The sequence below is a fragment of the Rhodamnia argentea genome, chromosome 8, assembly GCF_020921035.1.
Source record: "Rhodamnia argentea isolate NSW1041297 chromosome 8, ASM2092103v1, whole genome shotgun sequence".
Classification (NCBI taxonomy): Eukaryota; Viridiplantae; Streptophyta; class Magnoliopsida; order Myrtales; family Myrtaceae; genus Rhodamnia; species Rhodamnia argentea.
In genome coordinates this window covers 14,796,177-14,816,383 of record NC_063157.1, presented here as the reverse complement: position 1 = coordinate 14,816,383, position 20,207 = coordinate 14,796,177, and the positions used below count along the sequence as shown (strand labels likewise).

Here is a 20,207-nt window from a genome sequence, read left to right as displayed (position 1 = left end):
ACTCTCTCTTAATTTTTCTTTAAACCGAGTTAATGTCAAAAAAATCCCAAACTAATATACCTGTCACAAATGGAAGGTAAAAATCCCAAATTAGCACACGTGTTAATTGTCACGTGTCATGTAATTCAACCATTTGACAGTAAAATTTAATGAAAATTAATGTTTAATAAATTTATTATAGATGTATTAGTTTAGGTTTTTTGGCGGTAAAAAAAAATTAATTTTAGTTAAGTTGGTCGTAAATGTTTTTTTAATAGTTTATTTCTCTCATGAAAATAAAGAACCCCGCAAAACCCTATGAGCGCATTTTCCTGCAAAACCCCGTGAAAGCGGAAGCACCGAGTGTGTCTCTTCTGTTTCACTCTCCGCTTCTTCTTCTTCTTCTTCTTCTTCATCTACCAGTTGCTTGCCATGAAGAACCTGAAGCTGTACTCAGAAGTCACTTTGAATCTCGACCTCCAGTCCGAGGAAGAAGCGATCTTGTTCTCTGCCATCGACATCGAGCGCGACCGATTGTTCTTCGCTTCCTCGGGGAATCGCGTATACACCGCTCACCTCGCTTCTTTTCAGGTAAGGTTGCAAGTGGCTTTTCTCGTCCGCTAATGGGAACACGCAGCTGCGAAGTTTCATCGGTTAATGACGAGGAATTAGGCCGGCAAGAAGCGGGGCGCGGAATTATTCTGTGATCTTTTTGAGTTGGAATGTGACAATCGCCGAGCTATGTGGGTCTCTGAGTCGGTCGAAACGAGGGATTTGGAGAGGGAGCTTGTTTTGTTGAAGACAGTGGACGCTTTTCTGTTTATTCTGACCTTAATCTCACTGTTATGATGTTATTTATTCAGCTGTCTGGTTTCACTTCTTTTTGTTCAATTTAGTGAACTCCTTTTGGGGATCGTAAGTCTATGGCCTTTGAGATTATTGCACGGTCCGAAGGTAGAATTTTGATAATTTTAAAGTATTCTGCATCTGAATTCGAACTAGTTTCTCATCCTTGACTTTTTCTTCGATAAGGTTGTTAGCTTTGGAATCATAAGTTCTTCAGCCTCCATTTTTGATGTTTTCTAGTAAGGACTTGGTGTTTTCTGGGATAGTTTTCAATTCATGTGAAGGGAATTTGGGCAAACACAAAATGAGTACATTGAGCACAGAGAAATGAAGTTTACTCCTTCACATTTGTTTTCCCTCTTTTTTTTTTTTACCCCTCTAATCTAAAGTGCTTGTGCCAGAATGACGAAGCATGGACAAGTACCTCTCTACCGGCAGAAGTCGATATAATTGATTTGGAGCCAGGGGACCGCATTACTTCCTTTGATTATCTGATGGAGAAAGAAGCTCTGGTATTGGGTACATTGAATGGACTAATCATTCTACATAGTGTGGACGCAAGAACAACGGAAGTTGTGGGCAGAGTGGATGGTGGTGTCTCTTGCATTTCACCCAGTCCTGATGGAGATCTGCTCGGAATAGTCACTGGTTTTGGGCAGCTACTAGTGATGACGCATGATTGGGATTTATTGCATGAAACTACGTTGGAGGATTCTCCTGAAGGGGCTGACGTACGTAAGGACCTTTTAACCATTATCTGTGGTCCATTATTAAACTGTTCTGGGTATACTTTTGATATTGCTCTTGTGCAATTCCTTCTAGCAGTATCCTTATTTGTTCTTGGGAAAGCAAAAAATGCACCTGGTAATGGCTTAGTCCTAAACAGTTAATAACTGCTCTTGGACTGTGTGAGCAGATGCATTGCTACCTACCTACCTCCCCCCCAAAAAAAAAAAGGGACGCAATAACTTTGCTTTTAATTTTATTCATTCTTCTTCTTACTTTGATGCGATAGAGTAAATGTTTTCTTTTATATATGCTGGACCTTGCTTGACTTGAGGCAATATCTTTCCCCCTGCTTTCAGTTGAACATACCATTTCCTCTGGACAAATGCTTGAAAGTTCAATCTCTTGGCGAGGTGATGGGAAGTACTTTGCAACACTGAGCGAGTCATGCAATTCTCCTCCTTCTCATAAGAGGCTCAAGGTTTGGGAGCGAGACTTGGGGGCAGCTCATGCTACTTCTGATATGAAGGCCTTTATTGGAAGTGTCCTGGATTGGATGCCTAGTGGGGCTAAAATTGCTGCTGTTTATGACAGGAAGAAGGAAAATGAGTGTCCACTGTTAGTTTTGTTTGAAAGAAATGGGTTCGAGAGAAGCTCATTTAGTATTGATGATCGGATGGATGCGACAGTAGTGATGTTGAAGTGGAATTGCGATTCAGACCTCCTTGTCACCATTGTCAGATCCGAAAACTATGACTCTGTTAGGATCTGGTACTGCAGCAATAATCATTGGTATTTAAAACAAGAAATTCGATACCCGAGCCAAGAAGGATTGAAGTTCATGTGGCATCCAACAAAACCGTTGCAGTTGATATGCTGGACTCTGAGTGGCAGGAGCACGACTTACAACTTGTGCTGGAATACAGCCGTCACGGAGAACTCGACAGCATTTGTTGTGGATGGATCTAGGATACGTGTAACCCCTCTTTCTATATCTCTTTTGCCCCCTCCGATGTACTTATTCAGCATTAAATTTTCGTCCACCGTTCGGGATGTTGCTGTTCATTTCAAAAGTTCAAGAAACTTGTTAGCTGTTGGTTTGTCAAATGGTTGTTTGTGTATTCTAGAGCCTCCGCAAATTGATACTTGGGAAGAACTAGAGGGCAAGGAATACAGTGCTGAAGCTTGTTCATCTGAAACATTATTTGGATCCTTACTACATCTTATCTGGTTGGATTCACACACTCTCCTCAGTGTGTCTCATTATGGTGTCATAAATGCTAAGTACCATGGTCAAAATGGGCTCTCTGGTTACCATCTGGAAGAAATAGAGCTTGTTTGTTCTGAAGATCATGTCCCAAGCTTAATGACATGTTCAGGCTGGCATGCAAAACCTATTCATGGAATTCCTTTACAAAGACCGGTTATTTCCATTGCTTCAGATCCTGCTAAGCAGTCTTCGGCAGTCATCCAGTTTGATGGTGGAAATTTGTTCAAATACACATCGAAATCATGTATGCAAGGAGGAGCTATGAAACGGTGTGATTTTAACTTTTTATCATCTTGCCTTTGGACGAGTCTTGTTCCTATTGGTGGCACTTCTTCAGAATCTTTGCCTTTTGGACTTGACGACATGGGAAGGCTACAAGTTAGCGGGAAGATTTTGTGCAATAACTGCAGTAGTTTCTCATTTTACTCAAATCGTGGGGACCAAGTGATCACACACTTGATTTTTGCTACCAAACAAGATCTGCTTTTTGTTGTTGATACTAGCGATATATTGCATGGAGATGTGGAGTCAAAGTACGACAGTTTTATTCAGGTTGGTAACAAGAGACGGGATCAAGGAAACAGGAAATACATAAATATATGGGAGAGAGGAGCCAAGATTATCGGTGTCTTGCATGGAGATGAAGCTGCAGTTTTACTTCAGACAACTCGAGGAAATCTTGAGTGTATTTACCCTAGAAAGTTGGTTTTAGCTTCTATTGTCAATGCATTGGCTGAGCAGCGTTTTAGAGATGCACTGTATATGGTAAGGCGGCATAGAATAGACTTCAATGTTATCATTGACTACTGTGGCTGGCAAACATTTGTCCAACACGCTCCAGAATTTGTCAAGGAGGTCAACAGTTTAAGTCATTTAACTGAGTTCATTTGTGCCATAAAGAAAGAAAATGTTACAGAGAGGCTATACGAGAATTTTATAGCTTTGCCTTACATAAACGAGACCAAAGATGAGGAGGCCAGAGAGCTGAAGGGCTTTGATCCCGATAACAAGGTCTCTTCAGTCCTCCTTGCGATAAGAACTGCTATTCAAGGACAACTAGCCGAAAGTCCTGCACGGGAGCTTTGCATATTAACCACTTTAGCACGAAGTGATCCTCCTGCTCTTGAGGAAGCTCTTGAGAGAATAAAAGTCATTCGTGAGATGGAATTGTCAGGGTTTGATGACCCACGAAGAATAACTTTTCCTTCAGCTGAAGAAGCTTTAAAGCATCTGCTCTGGTTATCAGATTCTGAGGCAATTTTTGAAGCTGCTCTGGGACTTTATGATCTAAATCTTGCTGCTATGGTTGCGCTGAACTCCCAGAAAGATCCTAAGGAATTTCTTCCTTTCCTTCAAGAACTGCAACGCATGCCTGATGTCATGATGCAGTATACTATTGACCTTAAGTTGAAGAGGCATGAGAATGCTCTTAAGCACATTGCATCGGCTGGAGATGCTCATTATGTTGATTTTATGAACCTTCTAAAGAAAAATCCTCAACTTTTCCCTTTGGGACTGCTACTGACTACTGATCCTAACAAGAGGAATCAAGTGCTTGAGGCATGGGGTGATCATCTCAATGATTTGAAATGTTTCGAGGACGCTGCAACTACTTATTTATGCTGCTCCAACTTAGAAAAAGCTTTGAAGGCTTACCGTTCCTCTGGTAGTTGGTCTGGTGTGCTTGCAGTTGCTGGTCTTTTGAAATTGGGGAAAGATGAGACTGTGCAACTGGCTCATGAGCTCTGTGAAGAACTCCAAGCCCTAGGGAAACCAGGTGAAGCTGCCAAAATCGCTTTGGAATATTGTGCAGATGTGAAATCTGGGGTGGGTTTATTAATTACTGCAAGGGAGTGGGAGGACGCTTTAAGGATCTCTTTTCTGCACAGGAGCGAGGATTTAATCTCTGAAATCAGGAATGCATCTCTTGAATGTGGGGGTTCACTCATAAGTGAGTATGAAGAAGGCTTGGAAAAAGTTGGGAAGTATTTAACCCGATACTTAGCTGTTCGGCAGAGAAGATTACTTCTTGCAGCAAAACTTCGGTCAGATGAACGATCAATGGCTGATCTTGACGATGATACCGCTTCCGAAGCTAGCAGTAGCTTCAGTGGAATGAGTGCTTACACCAGAGGGTATGACCTTTACTATGTGTTGCTTTGGGATCCATCATGCTTTCATAACTTGTTCCAGACAGGCTAAAGTTTCTCTTAGATATTATGATCTTTTTCCACTTATATTATATTTTTAAAATGTCACTAGTACTTGCTTCTGCTTGCGTTGGGGATGGACATTTTGAATATTGACTAGATATTGAATTCTATTCTGGGATCAGTCCTCATGGTGGCATACAGTGGCTTACTTTTTGTTAATATATCTTGCGTATATATCCTGCTCTGACTCACCTTTTGCAATATCCTGTTTAGTGTGATATTATCTACAACGTTGATGGTTCCACTGCATAATGAACTTTTTTAAGCTGGTTGTCTTGACTTCCTGACGTGCATGTTTTCTTCTCCCATATTAAAATGTGCGTGGAGGGTCGGAAGGACACTTTTTGCTGTGTTCTTTTTCTTCCTGTTGTTCTGCATGGCTTGTCCATTTCCTAATGTGGGCGTTTGAACTGACACTGGTGGCATGATATGCATTTTCATTATGTGAACCGCACCAGTTTTTCCCATTCTCTGAGAGGGAACTCACAATTCATTCATTTAAGTTCCACATTTATCTGAATATTATGCTCTGGTCGCATGTGTTTCATTTTATTGAGCTCTTGATTTGCTCATGAGCAGGACAAGGACAGGCTCCACTGCTTCCATCGTCAGCTCTACTGCTGGTAGCAAAGCAAGAGAATCAAGGCGACAGAGAAACAGAGGGAAGATTCGACCTGGAAGGTATTTCTGCTTCAAGTTTTCTCACCACTTTTGTCTTTATTGCTTCTTTTTAGTCACAATGGATCTATATATGTGTTTCACATCTCAGCCCCGACGAGGAAATGGCCCTAGTAGAGCATCTGAAGGGCATGTCTTTAACCAATGGTGCTATGCGTGAGCTGCGATCTTTACTAATTTGCCTAGTGATGCTAGGCGAGCAAGAAATTGCTAGGAAATTGCAACGCACTGGAGAAAACTTTCAATTGTCCCAAATAGCTGCGGTCAAACTAGCCGAAGATACAATGCCCACTGATGTCATGGATGAGAGAGAGCAAACTTTGGAGCGTTACTTCCATAAAGCAAGGGTTGAATTGCAAAATTCGGAGGCTTTCTCCTGGCGTTGCAAGGTCTTCGTCTCTCCTTGAAAGATGAGTTAGTCCTTGTTTAGAGCATGCTTACCTTGTATGACAATGGCAAAATTGTTTAAACAGGATAGTTAGGTTCATCCGAACAATGGGAAAATTGTCTAAAGAGGATAGTTAGGTTCATCCGGAAATGTGCACTACCAATTTTATTCTTCTTTATGAATTTGGCGGTTTCCCACCACCATAGAAATCAGTTGTTTTCTAGGGGTAATGCGTTCTCGTCAGTAAAATAGCTGTGGAATGATGTGGATTTAGCCGAGCCCTGCGGAGAACAGTGAGCTTCGAACATTGCTGGTAAGTATTGGAAGCTTCAAAGCCTATCCAAAGATAGCTTACGTTTTTAGCCACATGTTACGGGTTAGAATTTTTTAATTAAAATCTTATGGATGTGTTATGTGTAGTTAGGATTTGAGTTTTGGTGTAAGAAATTCCACTGACTAAAACGATGTGCTGTACCTCTAATTAGTTCATCTTATTTTAGCCGTTTTAGTTTCTGTAAGGTAATCACCAATGACACTCCCGTCGTAAAATGACCATTCAGAAGCACTCTTACTTGAGGCAAAACTGTTAGTTTGCTTATATATTAGCTCTCACCGTAACAATTCCTACATAGCCTGTTCATAGGCAACTTTCTCTATCAATTCCCGATTCATGTAATGGATGCAATGATTCGACAGCAAGATTTGCTTTGCACACTGGCAAAAAGATACACGGACAAGAGTATCCTGTAAGCTGCCTATGCCTTCGCCCCTCAAGTTCGCGCCATTCCAGCAGGCCATGAGTGAGGTTGAATTTATTAACACTTTGACTTGGAGTAACTCATGAACATGATCGAGTATCTAATTGGTGAGCTCCTATCTATTAACAGACCTCTGATGAGTGAGCTTTTGATTTTTTCTTTGAACATAGGCTAGTGTGACACACAAAAAAAACCCGTTAGATAAGCCCCCTTATCTCTCAATCTCGCCCAGCAGCCCGCCGATCACTGTTCATTGTTGTAGGTGCTCCTCCGCCTCTGGCGTCTTTGTTGCAGCTTCTTCCTTGTCGCTCTGCTGCCACCTTCTACGCCTCTATCTTGTCTTCCTTCCTGTCGGCAACCAACAGAAAGAAATTGGAATAATTTGCTCCATTTGCCTTGTTAAATGCATCTTGAGCTCATCTATAAGCTTTAATGCTTTTGGCATAATGTCCTTGCACAAGTCAATTAGCAGCCTTCGTTCGTCTCTATCTTCACCGCCTCTCCTTCCTCGATGCCCTTTTTTCATGGTTCTACCGCCACATTCTGTTGTTTCATCAAATTGCATCATAATATCGTCGGTGAGACTGCTCCAGCCTGAGAACAGGAATATATACATGCAGTGAGGAAAGGAGTATGCAAAGAACATGATGCCTTTCCTTTACATTCTCGGTGCAAATTACATATGATCCCAAAAAAATGACAATTCTGTGGGTCAACGGGATCTCCAGCCCTAGCACCAAGCGTATTGTCGGCTTTGAAGACAAGAACGAGGAGAGAATCTATTAAGGTCATAAGCTCCACTTCCTCCCTCAAACAAGAGTATGCGCCTGCCTGACAGGTTGGTGTTCTCGCTTCTCCAATCCAAAATTCTTGTAATTCTGGATTAATGTGTGGCCACTGTCACCATTCGTTCTTCTCTTTAAGCATTATGCTACAGAATGTCAAATTGGCATTTTGCAGCTAAGTCGCCAGTAATCCCCGCACTAGCAGATGCCCTCCCCAAAGTGATGCAAATGGGTGGCATCTCCCACAATGATTTTGCAGCTTGTAATTGTTGCAATGTATTTGATAGCTGTATGGCAGTTTACACATATACGAAGATTCTTCACTGTCTGGATAGTCGATCCAATTTCTGTATTTATCCTCTTCCGCCACATTCTGCCAGACACAGCTCCTGTCAGGAATAAACCCCAAATTTTCCATTTTCTCGAGTAAATTGTTCCACAAAAGTTGCCTTTTCTCGTATTAGGGCTGATTTGAGTCACCCATTAGAAATGCGTGAGTCCTGTCTTTCACTTCAAACCAGCTACAACCAGGGGTTTTCTTCATCCCGGTGTCTTTCAAATTTAACCTTCTCTTTCCTGCATCTGCCCACCTACTAGATTGAGCATACATGTTTGATAAAACTACAAAGTTTGTCGGGTTCTCAGGCTCAATTTCAGTGAGATGCTTCAATGCAACTTCGCCCAACTCCACATTAGAATGCATCATGCTGGCTCCCAATAAGGCTCCCCAGACTCCAGCATCAGGTTCCATTGGCATTTTCTCAAGTAGACACAATGTTTCATCAAATAAGCCAGCTCGGCCTAGCAAATCTACCATGCACGCATAATGTTCCACATCTGGCTGAATCCTGCATTCTTCTTGCATAGTATGGAAAATTTTCTTTCCTTCTTCTATCAAACCTGCATGTCTGCAAGCAGACAAAACATTGACATAGGACACATAATCAACTTCTATGTGGTTTTTTTGCATCAGCAAGAAAAGTGCAACGGCATGGTCCCCTTGACCATGTACTGCATATCCTGCCAGCATAGAATTCCAGGAGACTGTGTCCTTGTTTTCCATCTCATCGAAACATCTCTTGGACAAATCAATCTTGCCACACTTAGCATACATGTCAACGAGACTATTGCCGACCGCGACATATGACAGAAATCCCATTTTGACGATACAAGAATGATAACTCATCCCTTCTCTCAGGGCTGCCAAGTATGCTGCTGCAGGAAGGATGCTCACATAAGTGACTAAATTTGGCTGATGGTGCTCCAATCTCATCTGACAAAATGCAGATAAAGCTTTATTAGCATCTCCATTCCGTGTGAATGCGGCGATCATTATATTCCAAGATACCTTGTCCCTAATGAAATCCAGTCTGTTAAACAAGGACAATGCTGAGGGAAGATTGCTACACTTACAATACATGTCAATGAGTGCACAATTAACGTGGCGATCAGAATCAAACCCGTTCTTAATACTCAGAGCGTGAACAGAAGTTCCTTGCTTGAGATCATTCAAGAGGGCACAAGCTGGTATCAAACCCACCATAGTTCCAGCATCCGGGTGCAAACCAGAAAACTGCAGTTTCTGGTACATTTCAATTGCACGGTCCAATTCACCATTCTGAGAATACCCATTTATCAAAGCATTCCATGTCACAACATCTTTATATTGCATGGTGTCAAATATAACGTGTGCATAACTAAAATGTCCACATTTAGCATACATGGACACTAGGGCTGTTCCCATTGAAAAGCCAGAACCAACATCAGCCTTGATGGCATAACAGTGTATGCTCTTGCCTAATCTCAGAGAAGATAGTCCAGTGCAGACTGGGAGGATAGTGATCAGAGTTACATCATTTGGTTTAATGTTTTCGTTCTCCATATCTTTAAGTACAGATAATGCTTTTTCAGGATGACCAGATTGGACAAGAACGGCAATGAGTGCAGACGAAGCAACTAGATCCCTTTCTGGGAGCCCCTTAAGCAATTTTTCAGCTTTCTCCAACTCTCCACACTTTGCGTACATTGTTATAATTGGAGTAGCAACAAGAACATCCATGTCAATAGCTCGTTTTTTGGCACACTGATGTATCTCCTTTCCCTTCTCTAAATCTCTAATCTCCCCTGCAGCTAATAGAGCACTTATGACAGAGACCTTATTCATCTGAAGATCCATCTCTTTCATGCCGTCATATAAACCCAGAACCTCAGTGAAACATCCATTATGAGCATAGCCCGCCATCATAGTACTCCATGAAACATCATCTCGAGTATGAATGAGGTCAAAAACTAGGCGAGCCGACTCTACATCCCCACACTTGGAATATGTGTCAATCAAAGCATTCGAAACTTCCGAGCCAAAATCCATCCTAATCCCGTAGGCATGCATACATCTGCACGAATCAACATCTGCCAATCTTGAAACAGCTGGAAACAAATTCAACAGGCTGACCGAATGGGGAACCACTCCTGTCCACTGCATTCTCTTAAAAAGTGCCAAAGCCTCAAGAGGATCCGAGCTATGTGATAGCCCGGCCATCATTGAGTTCCAGGCGACAACATCTCTCACAGGCAATTTATCAAATATCTCTCGTGCACTCTCCAGATCCCCTGCTTTACAATACATGTCTATCAGACCAGTGCATATAAACACATCCCTCTCCAGACCTCTGCGACAAACTTCACGGCGGATCAAAGCACCCTCCTGCAAATCCTGAGCACCAGTACAAGCCTTCAAAACGAAAGTGAAAGTATACCCGTCTGGTTCCAAGCCTCTGTCCACCATGGAACGGTACATCTTCAGAGCCTCCTGGTGTCGGTTCGATCTCGAATAAGCTCTTATCATGGAGTTCCACGATACAGTGGTCGGAGTCGGGGCGGAATCGAGGACGGAGCGAGCAAGGTCGCATCTTTGAAGCGAAGAGTAGGAGTTGATGAGGTGGGTAGTCGCGGAGGCGACTGGACCGAGGCCCGCGACGATCAGGCGCGCGTGGACTTTGAGGAGAGAGCTCAGGTTCTTGCATGAAGACAGCAGACGAAGGAAGGTGTTCTTGCGCATGTACGGGAGTTTCTTGATCGGTTGGCAGGAACATGGAGGGAACGCAAGTTCAGTGCGTACTGCTATTGCTATGTTCACGAAGACAAAACCAAAGCGGATCTACCAAAGGACTGTAAATACAAACCTAAATCATTTCGAAGTACAAGTAATGGGTGACGTCAATGCTGGAGTAAAAAACCAGATCCTTATTCAAACGTATGATGGCCACTTGGGCACTAATGTCCTAGATAGAACCAAAAGAAATCGAAGAAGCTCTAGCTGACGAAAAATGGATAGAAGTACTGCAAAAGGGAGCTGCATTGGTACAAAGTATATAATCCTTTTGCTGGAATCAAATGGGTTGAAATCAATCTTGATGACAAAGGTAAAGTCATAAGAAACAAAGTCAAATTAGTAGAGAAAGGTTGTTATTAAGAATAGAGCATAGACTACGGTGGAACATTTGCACCTATAGCTAGGGTAAAAGTTTGTTAATGAACTTTGCTAAAGATCTTATGTGATTGCTCTTACTTGAACGATAGAAAGAAACGATTTCGATGTGGCACTCACATGACAATAATATATCAACTTATTCTATTACCTTATTTTTAATTTTCTCCTTTGTTTTCTTCCCTGATTTGGCAACGATGAGGATGGTGGTTATGGCAAAGATAAGGACGACAACGACGAGAGTAGTGATGAAGACGAAAGACGAAGGACAAAAGAAAAAAAGGAAAAAAACAATATGGAGGGAGGATAAACGTGGGGCTTTTTTTTCAAAAATATGGCAAAAAAAAGAAGAAATTACCAATTTAAGCGTTTTTAAAAAAATTTACTCATTTAGGGCAAGTGCACCACCCACAAAGGCCCAGATCTTATGCGCCTCTCATGCAAGTGCATAAGCCATCTTAATTTTTTTTTACTTTCTTTTTCTTTTTTAGCTACACATTTTTTTTACTTTTTTTCTTTTTTATATTCTCCGTACGCCGCAAGCCCGCCAGTCTCATGCCACCGCTGCGCCCGCAAGTTGCCTCCGTGTTGTCGTCGTCGTTGTCGTCCGAGTCGTTGTTGAGTAAAAAAAAAATATTATAAATATAAAAAAGAAAAAAAGTTAAAAAAGACCCCTGTGCGATGCAAGCTCGCGAGCCCCATACTGCTGCCGTGCTCACAAGTTGCCGCCATGTCGTCATCATCGTAGTCGTCCGAGTAAAAAAAACAACGTTATTATAAATATAAAAAAGAAGAAAAAGTTAAAAAAGGACCCTTGTGTGCCGCAAGCCCACAAGCCCTATGCCATCACCGCGCTCGCAAGTTGCCTCCGTGTCGTTGTTGTCGTCCGAGTCATCGCCGAATTAAAAAAAATATTATTATAAATATAAAAAAGAAAAAAAAGTAAAAAAGAGGACCCCGTGCGCCGCATGCCCACGAGCCTCGTGCCGCTGCCGCACCCGCAAGTTGCCGCCATGTCGTCATCGTCATCTGAGTAAAAAAAAAGTTATTATAAATATAAAAAACTAAAAAAAATGTTTTTACTTTCTTTTTCTTTTTGTAGCCGCACATTTTATTTTTTTAATTTATAATAACGTTTTTTTTTTATTCAGCGATGACACAGCAGTAACTTGCGGCCCACGGGGGTCCTTTTTTATTTATTTTATTTTTTATATTTATAATAACGTTTTTTTTACTCGGACGACAAAAAACGACACAAGGGGACTTGCGGGCGCGGTGGCGGCACGAGGCTCACGGGCTTGCGGTGCATGGGGGTCCTTTTATACTTTTTTTTCCTTTTTATATTTATAATAATGTTTTTTTTACTTGGACGACAATGACGACATGACAGTAACTTGAGAGCCCGGTGGCGGCACGGGGCTCGCAGGCTTGCAGTGCACGGGAGTCCTTTTTTTTACTTTTTTTTTTATATTTATAATAACGTTTTTTTTATTCTGCGACGATACGACGGCAACTTGCGAGTGCGGCGGCGGCATGGGGCTAGCGGGCTTGTGGTGCACGAAAAATATAAAAAACAAAAAAAGTAAACAAAAAAAAAATATGCGGCTAAAAAAGAAAAAGAAAATAAAAAAATTAAGATGGTGTGCGCCTCGTGGGCCTCCCATACAGGCGCATAAGCCATCTGCGACTCTGTAAGAGGCACACAGGGCATGTGTGCTTGTAATAGAGGTGCAGATGCCCTAAATCAGTAATTTTTTTTTAAAAACACTTAAATTGATAATTTTTTTTTACCATATTTTTTTAAAAAAAGCTCATAAATGTGAGATGCGAGTTTAAATTTGAGATTTTTTGATGTTATTAGAAATAAGTTTAGGATAAATTTATCACATGGAGAATATAAGTTAGTTTAGGGTAAATGTATCACACGATTATAATTTTGTATTAAGTATGTTCCTCGGATATAAGTTTGATATTGTTAGTGTCACAAAAAAGAAGAAGTTTATAATGTGTTATAGTGGGCATAATTTAGAATTTTTAGTGACATTTATCTTATTAAATGAGTCTTGTAGAAACCCTTAAAACCCGGCCCGATTGAAGTATAATATTTTAGACCCACTTTCATCTAGACATGGCCACGGGCTGTGAACCGCCGGATTTGGTTCATGATCCGACGGTTCCGGTTCGTGGCCATGATGGAACTAGAACCGGCCCTTGAAGGGGCAGTTTCGGTTCAGGCGAGGTTCAATGCCCGATTCGAGTTCCGAATTTAAAATTTAATTTTAAATAATAAATTATGAAATAAAAAAATAATAAATTATCAATTATAAATTTAGTCAAATTGTACATTGTAATCAAATTTGGGGGAAAGAAAAGAGAGAGGAAATGGGCTCGAACTTAATGAATTATCATTAAGCGCTTATATATCTTCTTGGGAATAGAAGAATCAAAGCCCATGTAATTCTTTTACCTTTTATAACCCCAACTTACTTCATCGACAATCGTCGCTACCCATGGCGGTACTCATGGCGGTGGTATCTTCACTATCATTATTGAAGAATTTGTCGTCTCGATTTAGCTCTTGTTGTCAAAATTTAGCCTTTGTCCAATTATGGACACAAGCTTGAGTCTCCACAGTATTCGAATTTAATCTTGAATGGCTATCGTCCAAAATTAATACTCCAGCGCTAAATGCTTGTTCAACTGCAACCGTTGAAGAATGAATTGTTAACATCTGTCTTGCGATGGAGTGATGATTGAGAATTGGGTTGAATGAGTCTTCCACCACTCAAGATTTTGAAATCTGTGCTGTGTTCGGAATCACGAAACTCAAAAGTAATGGTTAAATAATTTTCTAATTCGAAAATATTATCCATTGCTCCATTTTGTTTTTTTTTGTCAATTAATGAGCAGATTGTACCCTCTACTAAGTCTACCACTCTCCTCCCTTTGTGAGACACTAAGTTGAGAAGATCCACTATAACTTAAACCATATCTATTACAAAATTAATTATATGATGCTACTATAACGTTTTTAACCTTTACTTGTATAGTTTTGATATCTACCGTTTCATTCAAATGTAAACAATCATAATAATAATTATTCAAATAATCATACAAACCATCTAATTTAGCACATGGATAAAAAATAATAGCAACCAAATAAATAAGAGGAATGTAGGCATAATAATGTAGCCATTTTGCTTTCATTGCTATAATAGTCGGAGCTAATTGAACATCTTGCGCATATTCACAAAAAATACCAGGAATGTTAACACACTCTATTAAAAATAAATGTGTAGTAGGATAATAAACACAAGATAAAGTATAAGTTACATCATTAAAAAATTTCAAAAAATCTAAATTTTTTTTGCAAACAACTCAATCTTGCGGGAGTAAAGTAATTTCGAAAACATTATTTGAAATAAACGTACACAATAAATCTTTATAAGCAAAAGATTGATGAAGCAACTCGTAGGCAGAATTCCAACAAGTCGGAATATCTTTTGGAAATCTGTTTGATTTTTGTCCATGTGATTTACAAAATCTGCCCCATTCTTTCATAACTTGAGGACAACTCCATAAAAATTTAATTGCTGTCTTTATTGGGGTGAGAAAAGTCTCAAAAGTTTGTAAACCATCTTGTACATATAAATTTAAAATATGACAAGCATGTCTAATGTGAAAAAATTGTCCACTAAAAGAGGGTTTATAAATATTTTCTAAATCTGAAATGGAAGCGGTATTTGACGGGGCATTATCAAAACCAACTGAAAAAACTTTATTAATCAAATCATATTCTTCTAAAACTTGTCTAATTATTCTATAAATATTATTGGCGGTATGCCTTTCATCAAACACTCGAAATGCAATTATTCTTTTTTGAATGTTCCAATCGTCACCTATCCATTGACATGTGATATCAATATAAGAATGAATTTGCCAAGAATCACTCCAAATGTCTCTATCTATATGCATACGTTCATTGAAATCCGTAACAAAATTTTGCAAAGCCTTTTTTTGTTTTTTTTTATAAACCCTAAAAAGTTCGCGTTTAAGAGTAATTCTCGGAACAGGTTTTGTTTGCGAAGTACATGCAGTGTTGATAAAAAAATTTAAACCAAAATTTTCACCAGTAGTAAAAGGTAAAAGTTCAATGGCAACATATTGAGCTAATGTTTCTTTATAAAGTTCATCACTATAACGAAATAAAGGAGAAGTATTAGAATTGATGTAACCGAAAATTTGTTGTTGCCCGGTGTCGATCCACGCTTGCGTTGCATGTCTTTGTTTCGGATGCCAACGGTATGTTTCATAGCCGTCTCCTTTATTGAAATTGTATGATTTCGTACAATATTTACAGTTTATCTTGTACTTGTCTCCGCTTGCAAGTACCTTGTCGAAGTGTTGCCATAAGTTAGATGTACTCTCCCAAACCCGTCGTTCCGGCTCCTTTGCGGTCGATGTTTCTTTGACGCCGGTAGGAAGATGAATACTTTATTGCGTTGGGACGTGCTCGACGTTGGAAACATTGTTGCTATTATCATTATCGTCTACCCAACATGTAAACTCACGAGAATCATATTGATCATGAGGTTGAGGATAATCGATTCCCCCATCCCCATCGGTATCGGGCTCTTTCCCCTATCACGAGCTCCGCTTCCACTTGCCATTTTTGTCAGAAAATTGAGCGGAAAGCCGATTCAGAAAATTGACAGAATTGAGCCGGGATTAGGGGTGAGCGGTTCCAGGTTCCGGGTAGGTTCCACTTGGAACCTAGAACCTACTCGCTAGTACGGGTTCCTCATTTTTTGGAACCTAGAACCTACCCTTTGGAACCTGGAACCCGGAACCTACCCCGTCACCGATTCCGGATTCGGTTCCAGGGTACCCTAGAACTCGTCAATACGATCATTTTGCATCAAAATAGAAGAAAGTCTGAATATTTGGACCGAAAACAAGCAGAAAGTCTTCCCACAAAAGTTTTACAAGAATATTCCCAACAAGAGTCCCTTGACAACAATGAACAAATCTCTCTTCGACAAAATACCTAAAAATATTGAGATGACAAACTATTCTTATCATAGGAAAAGAGCTTAAACATTGTGTGCTCCGAGACATAATTTCCACTCTCCTACTCGAAAGATGATCAACATTCAAACTTGCAAGACAAAAGTAAAACACCCCACTTGGATGCATTCAGTAATGCCCACAGGAAACATTCTTTAAACACACGAAAGAATGCGGCTCAATCTTCCATGGAGGAAACAAAAGGTTTTCTTTCGGCACCAAGGTTGTGGAATAAGTTAAGGAAAAATTGCCTAAGGATCCAAAACATCTACTCCGGAGGAAAGTGCCAAAGCATCCAAAAGGACCAAAACATCCATATGCAAATAGTTTATCACGAGCCTCCCTTTCGATTACATAAGACTCGAAATCTAACCACACGAAACCAAACGAAACAGCAAACTAATATTAGTTTTAAAGTAAAATTACTATTAACTAAACTAAAACGATTAATAGAAAGCTTCACCACGTATAGCAATTCCACTTCAACTCGTAAGCTTTAATTACCGAGGATAATGTCATCATTAAGACAATCCATATCTAAAAAGAGAGAGAGAGAGAGATTAAATAGAGCATTCATTCTAAATATATATAAAGGAACTACAATATATAAACATATAAACGTCACTTACCCGACTCAAATATTTCAGCATTCTCAATGCACTCTTCAATGTTAATCGGCATACGAACGGCTCTTAACCAATTTTGAGTGCAAAGCAAAGCTTCCACAACTTTAGGAGTCAATGAACTCCGAAAGCCATCAAGCATACGACCCGATGTACTAAAAGTCGACTCGGAAGCAACGGTAGTTACGGGAATAGACAAAACATCTCGAGCTATCAAAGATAGAATTTTATATTTTGAGCCGGTAATCTTCCACCACATTAAAAGATCAAGATCAAGAGTCTCTTCATCTTTATCTTGAAGATACTGGTTAAGCTCCGATTTGTTGCCATAGTGTGCTTTTTTCTTTGAGAGCATATAGGTTCTGTGCCAAACTTGGATGTCATACTTGCTACTAGCTTCATTACCAACGGAATTGGAACTACTACTACTAGCACTCAAACTTTAGCCACCACGGTTTTGCTTGCTTGAAGCAAAAGATTACTTATAAAATTCATACAACTGCTCCAATGCTTTCTGTACCTTATCACACATCTCATTGATTCTCGATCATCATCATAAATTTGTCGATAACAGAAACTCACATAATTCAACTTCTTTGTAGTATCCAACACAATGGCAATCAACACCAGCATATTTACCTTATCTAAATTCCCATAATATTTGTCAAATTTCTCCTTCATTGTCTTTCCCATAGGCCCAAGCTTAGGATCCAAAGAATCCGTTTCGTCTTTCAAATATTTGTACAAAGCAGCTATCCCCTCGAAATAACCATTTGAAGTGACATATGAACTCCCCGACATCACTTTGGTGGCTTTATAAAATTGTTCTAGAAAATCAGAAAGAATAATGGCATTTTTCCAATCATCATCTTTAGGAAGATCATGGTTAAGCTCACCTACGAAAGATAAATCCTCTTCTTCCATCCTTTCAAAGGCTTTTCTGAATTTTATGGCGGTGTTTAACATGAGGTAAGTGGAGTTCCATCTAGTGGCGACGTCAAGACAAACCTAACCTTTATAAGTGATCCTTTCACTCTCAATGCAAGATTGAAATGATTTGGCTCTCATGGGAGAGCTCCTCACATATTTAATCATGTTTCGGACACGTTCAATAGAAGCAGCCACCTTAGACAAGCCATTTCTAACAATCAAATTCAATATATGAGCAGTGCACCTCATGTGTAAGACCTTGCCATCTAATATCAATGACCCTTCTTTTGAAAGTTTATCCTTCAAATAACCAATTGCAACATCATTCAAACTAGCATTATCTACGGTGATTGTGGACTCCTTTTTTTCTATTCCCCACTCGTATATGCGTTTCTCCACCATTTTCCCAATCTCCCTACGCCCGTGACTATGCATCACCACAAAATTGATGATCCTCTTATGCAACTTCCAATTTTCATCAATAAAATGTGCAGTGAGACACAAATAATTCATGTTTTGAATGGAAGTCCATGTATCGGTGGTGAGTGCGATCCTCGAATTATACTTACCAAAGTAAGTCTTCAAGCAAGTTCTTTCACTAAAATATAACTTCATGTAATCTCTAGCCATTGTAAATCATGATATATGCTTGAAAAGAGGTTGTAACTCACTGATATACTCACGAAATGCAACACGCTCCACCAACGAAAATGCTTGTTCATCAACTATGATGAATTGAGCAAGTTTTTGCCTACAACGATCTTGATCAAACATCCAAGTCGATATGACACTACCAGGATCTCCCCCTACTTTGCCATCTACGTTGTTATTACATGGTGCAAAGAATTTCTGCCTCTTATCTACATTGCGAGGAAACTTCTTGCATGTTACCAAATGCTTCCTCATCGAAGAAGTACCATTAGAAACACTATACTTTAATTGAACCCCACAATGCATGCACCTCACGTTATTTTCTTGTCTAGACTCCTCATTTATGATTTTCGCAAAATGATCCCAGACATCATACGTACTTTTCTTATCACAAGAAGGAAGACCATCTCCAAGTACCTTGTTTGTCGCACTCGCACCCATGGTCGAAGATGGCTCTTCTCCACCTTCATTGGTTGACAATCCTAATTCAGTGTCCGGAGTCATCTCCTCAAGTCCATCCACTTCCATTGACAAGTTATCTTGATACATTAGCTTCATACATAAAAAAACAAAAGTAGTGAATTGGGATTTTCCATAAATGCAACGCCCAATTACAATCAATAAAATAGGAACACTGGAAAAATTCTAACATTATTGGCTAATACGTGGATGTAAGGGAAGAAATTGTTTGGGGAAGGCAAAATAAGTTAGTGAAAGGAGGCAAATCTATCTATTTTTGAACGGACAGCTTTACTTGTGTGACAATCTTTTTATTCCCTTTGTTAGTCCTATATAACTAGCTCAATTCAATTTTACCATGTTCATCAGGCAATTATGGAGTATACATAATATCATTGTTGAAAAATATAAAGATATTGAACGTTAGGCAAGCAAACTTTCATGAATGTTACGCTTCAAACCAGAATCCAATATACACCGCAGATGTACATGAACATTACAAACCAGACATTGTATTTTAACCACATTTAGATGCCAAAGGTGCAGTTAAGGTTTTTACCAGGAAACAACAAAGCATATAATTCTTTTCATCTCTTTCCTTACCAAAAAACAAAGCATATAACTACAATTGTCCCACTAGAGTTCGATGGATGAGGGTTTCTTTTGCAGCAAATGCACCCGGTTGCCATGTTAATGATCACTTGAGTGATCATGAGAGCTAGCACAGTTATTAAACCAAGAGCCAAAGCAGGACTGCATGGGTATTCACATTGTGTAGTACTTATCAATAGAACTTCAAAAGCCTACAAGTCTCAAAAGGTAATCCCCGATTACACGCATGAGAAAAATAATAACATCTTGGCTAATACAGGTGATCACTATTCTTTGTTTATCAATATGTAAGTTATCGAATTGAGCACAGAGCCTATGTGGATAATGTCCCAAATCAATCCTACAAGTGTCACAAAAGAGACTTTCCGAACCCAAAGCAATATATGTCCCAAATCACACATCAAAACCTAACAACTCCAGTAACCTCACAAGATGTCCCAAAGAGTCAAATGTCTCAAATGATCAAACCGGATTGCTCAAAGACTACAACTAGAGAACACTTTGACATGGGAGCAACTTCAATAATCCTCCCACGTTAAGGAAGCAAATATACTACCCACCTAGAGCAAAGATCCTTATCTGTTGAAGTCAAAGTAGTGATGTCTTGTCTCATGGAGACCGTGAAAAATCACTAACATAGTAGACAATTTTATGATTGCAACTCTAAGCTCGAAATGCCATATGATAAATATAATAAACCTAATAACTGCAAATAGTAAGTGTAAGTACAAGCTT

The 20,207-nt window shown here is 39.7% G+C and overlaps 2 protein-coding genes and 1 long non-coding RNA gene across 5 annotated transcripts; 1 reads left to right on the top strand and 2 right to left on the bottom strand.

Moving 5' to 3' along the window:
* The first annotated feature begins 337 nt into the window (after positions 1-337).
* LOC115725847 (elongator complex protein 1-like) lies at positions 338-6,330 on the top strand. 3 transcript variants are annotated; one of them, XR_004013466.2, is made up of 6 exons: positions 338-570; positions 1,227-1,560; positions 1,911-4,956; positions 5,614-5,715; positions 5,804-6,194; positions 6,238-6,330. XR_004013466.2 is itself a non-coding variant. In XM_048283316.1 (6 exons), exons 1-5 carry the CDS (start codon positions 412-414, stop codon positions 6,117-6,119), a joined length of 3,957 nt encoding a protein of 1,318 aa, XP_048139273.1. In that variant the 5' UTR covers positions 338-411; the 3' UTR covers positions 6,120-6,146; positions 6,276-6,330. The 3 variants fall into 3 exon arrangements, 1 of the variants encoding a protein (XP_048139273.1); XM_048283316.1 differs by having other exon boundaries at positions 5,804-6,146; positions 6,276-6,330; XR_004013468.2 differs by lacking the exon at positions 338-570 and having other exon boundaries at positions 1,419-1,556.
* A 1,669-nt stretch (positions 6,331-7,999) lies between these two features.
* On the bottom strand, positions 8,000-10,714 carry LOC115725848 (pentatricopeptide repeat-containing protein At2g39620-like). Its single transcript, XM_030655489.2, has one exon. The coding sequence runs from the start codon at positions 10,699-10,701 to the stop codon at positions 8,104-8,106; it is 2,598 nt and encodes an 865-aa protein (XP_030511349.2). The 5' UTR covers positions 10,702-10,714; the 3' UTR covers positions 8,000-8,103.
* A 6,129-nt stretch (positions 10,715-16,843) lies between these two features.
* Positions 16,844-18,951, bottom strand: LOC125316104. Its single transcript, XR_007199428.1, has 3 exons — positions 18,819-18,951; positions 18,628-18,629; positions 16,844-17,182 (listed from the first exon to the last, which is right to left on the bottom strand). It is a non-coding gene; the product is annotated as an uncharacterized LOC125316104 (long non-coding RNA).
* Between the last annotated feature and the right edge of the window lie 1,256 nt (positions 18,952-20,207).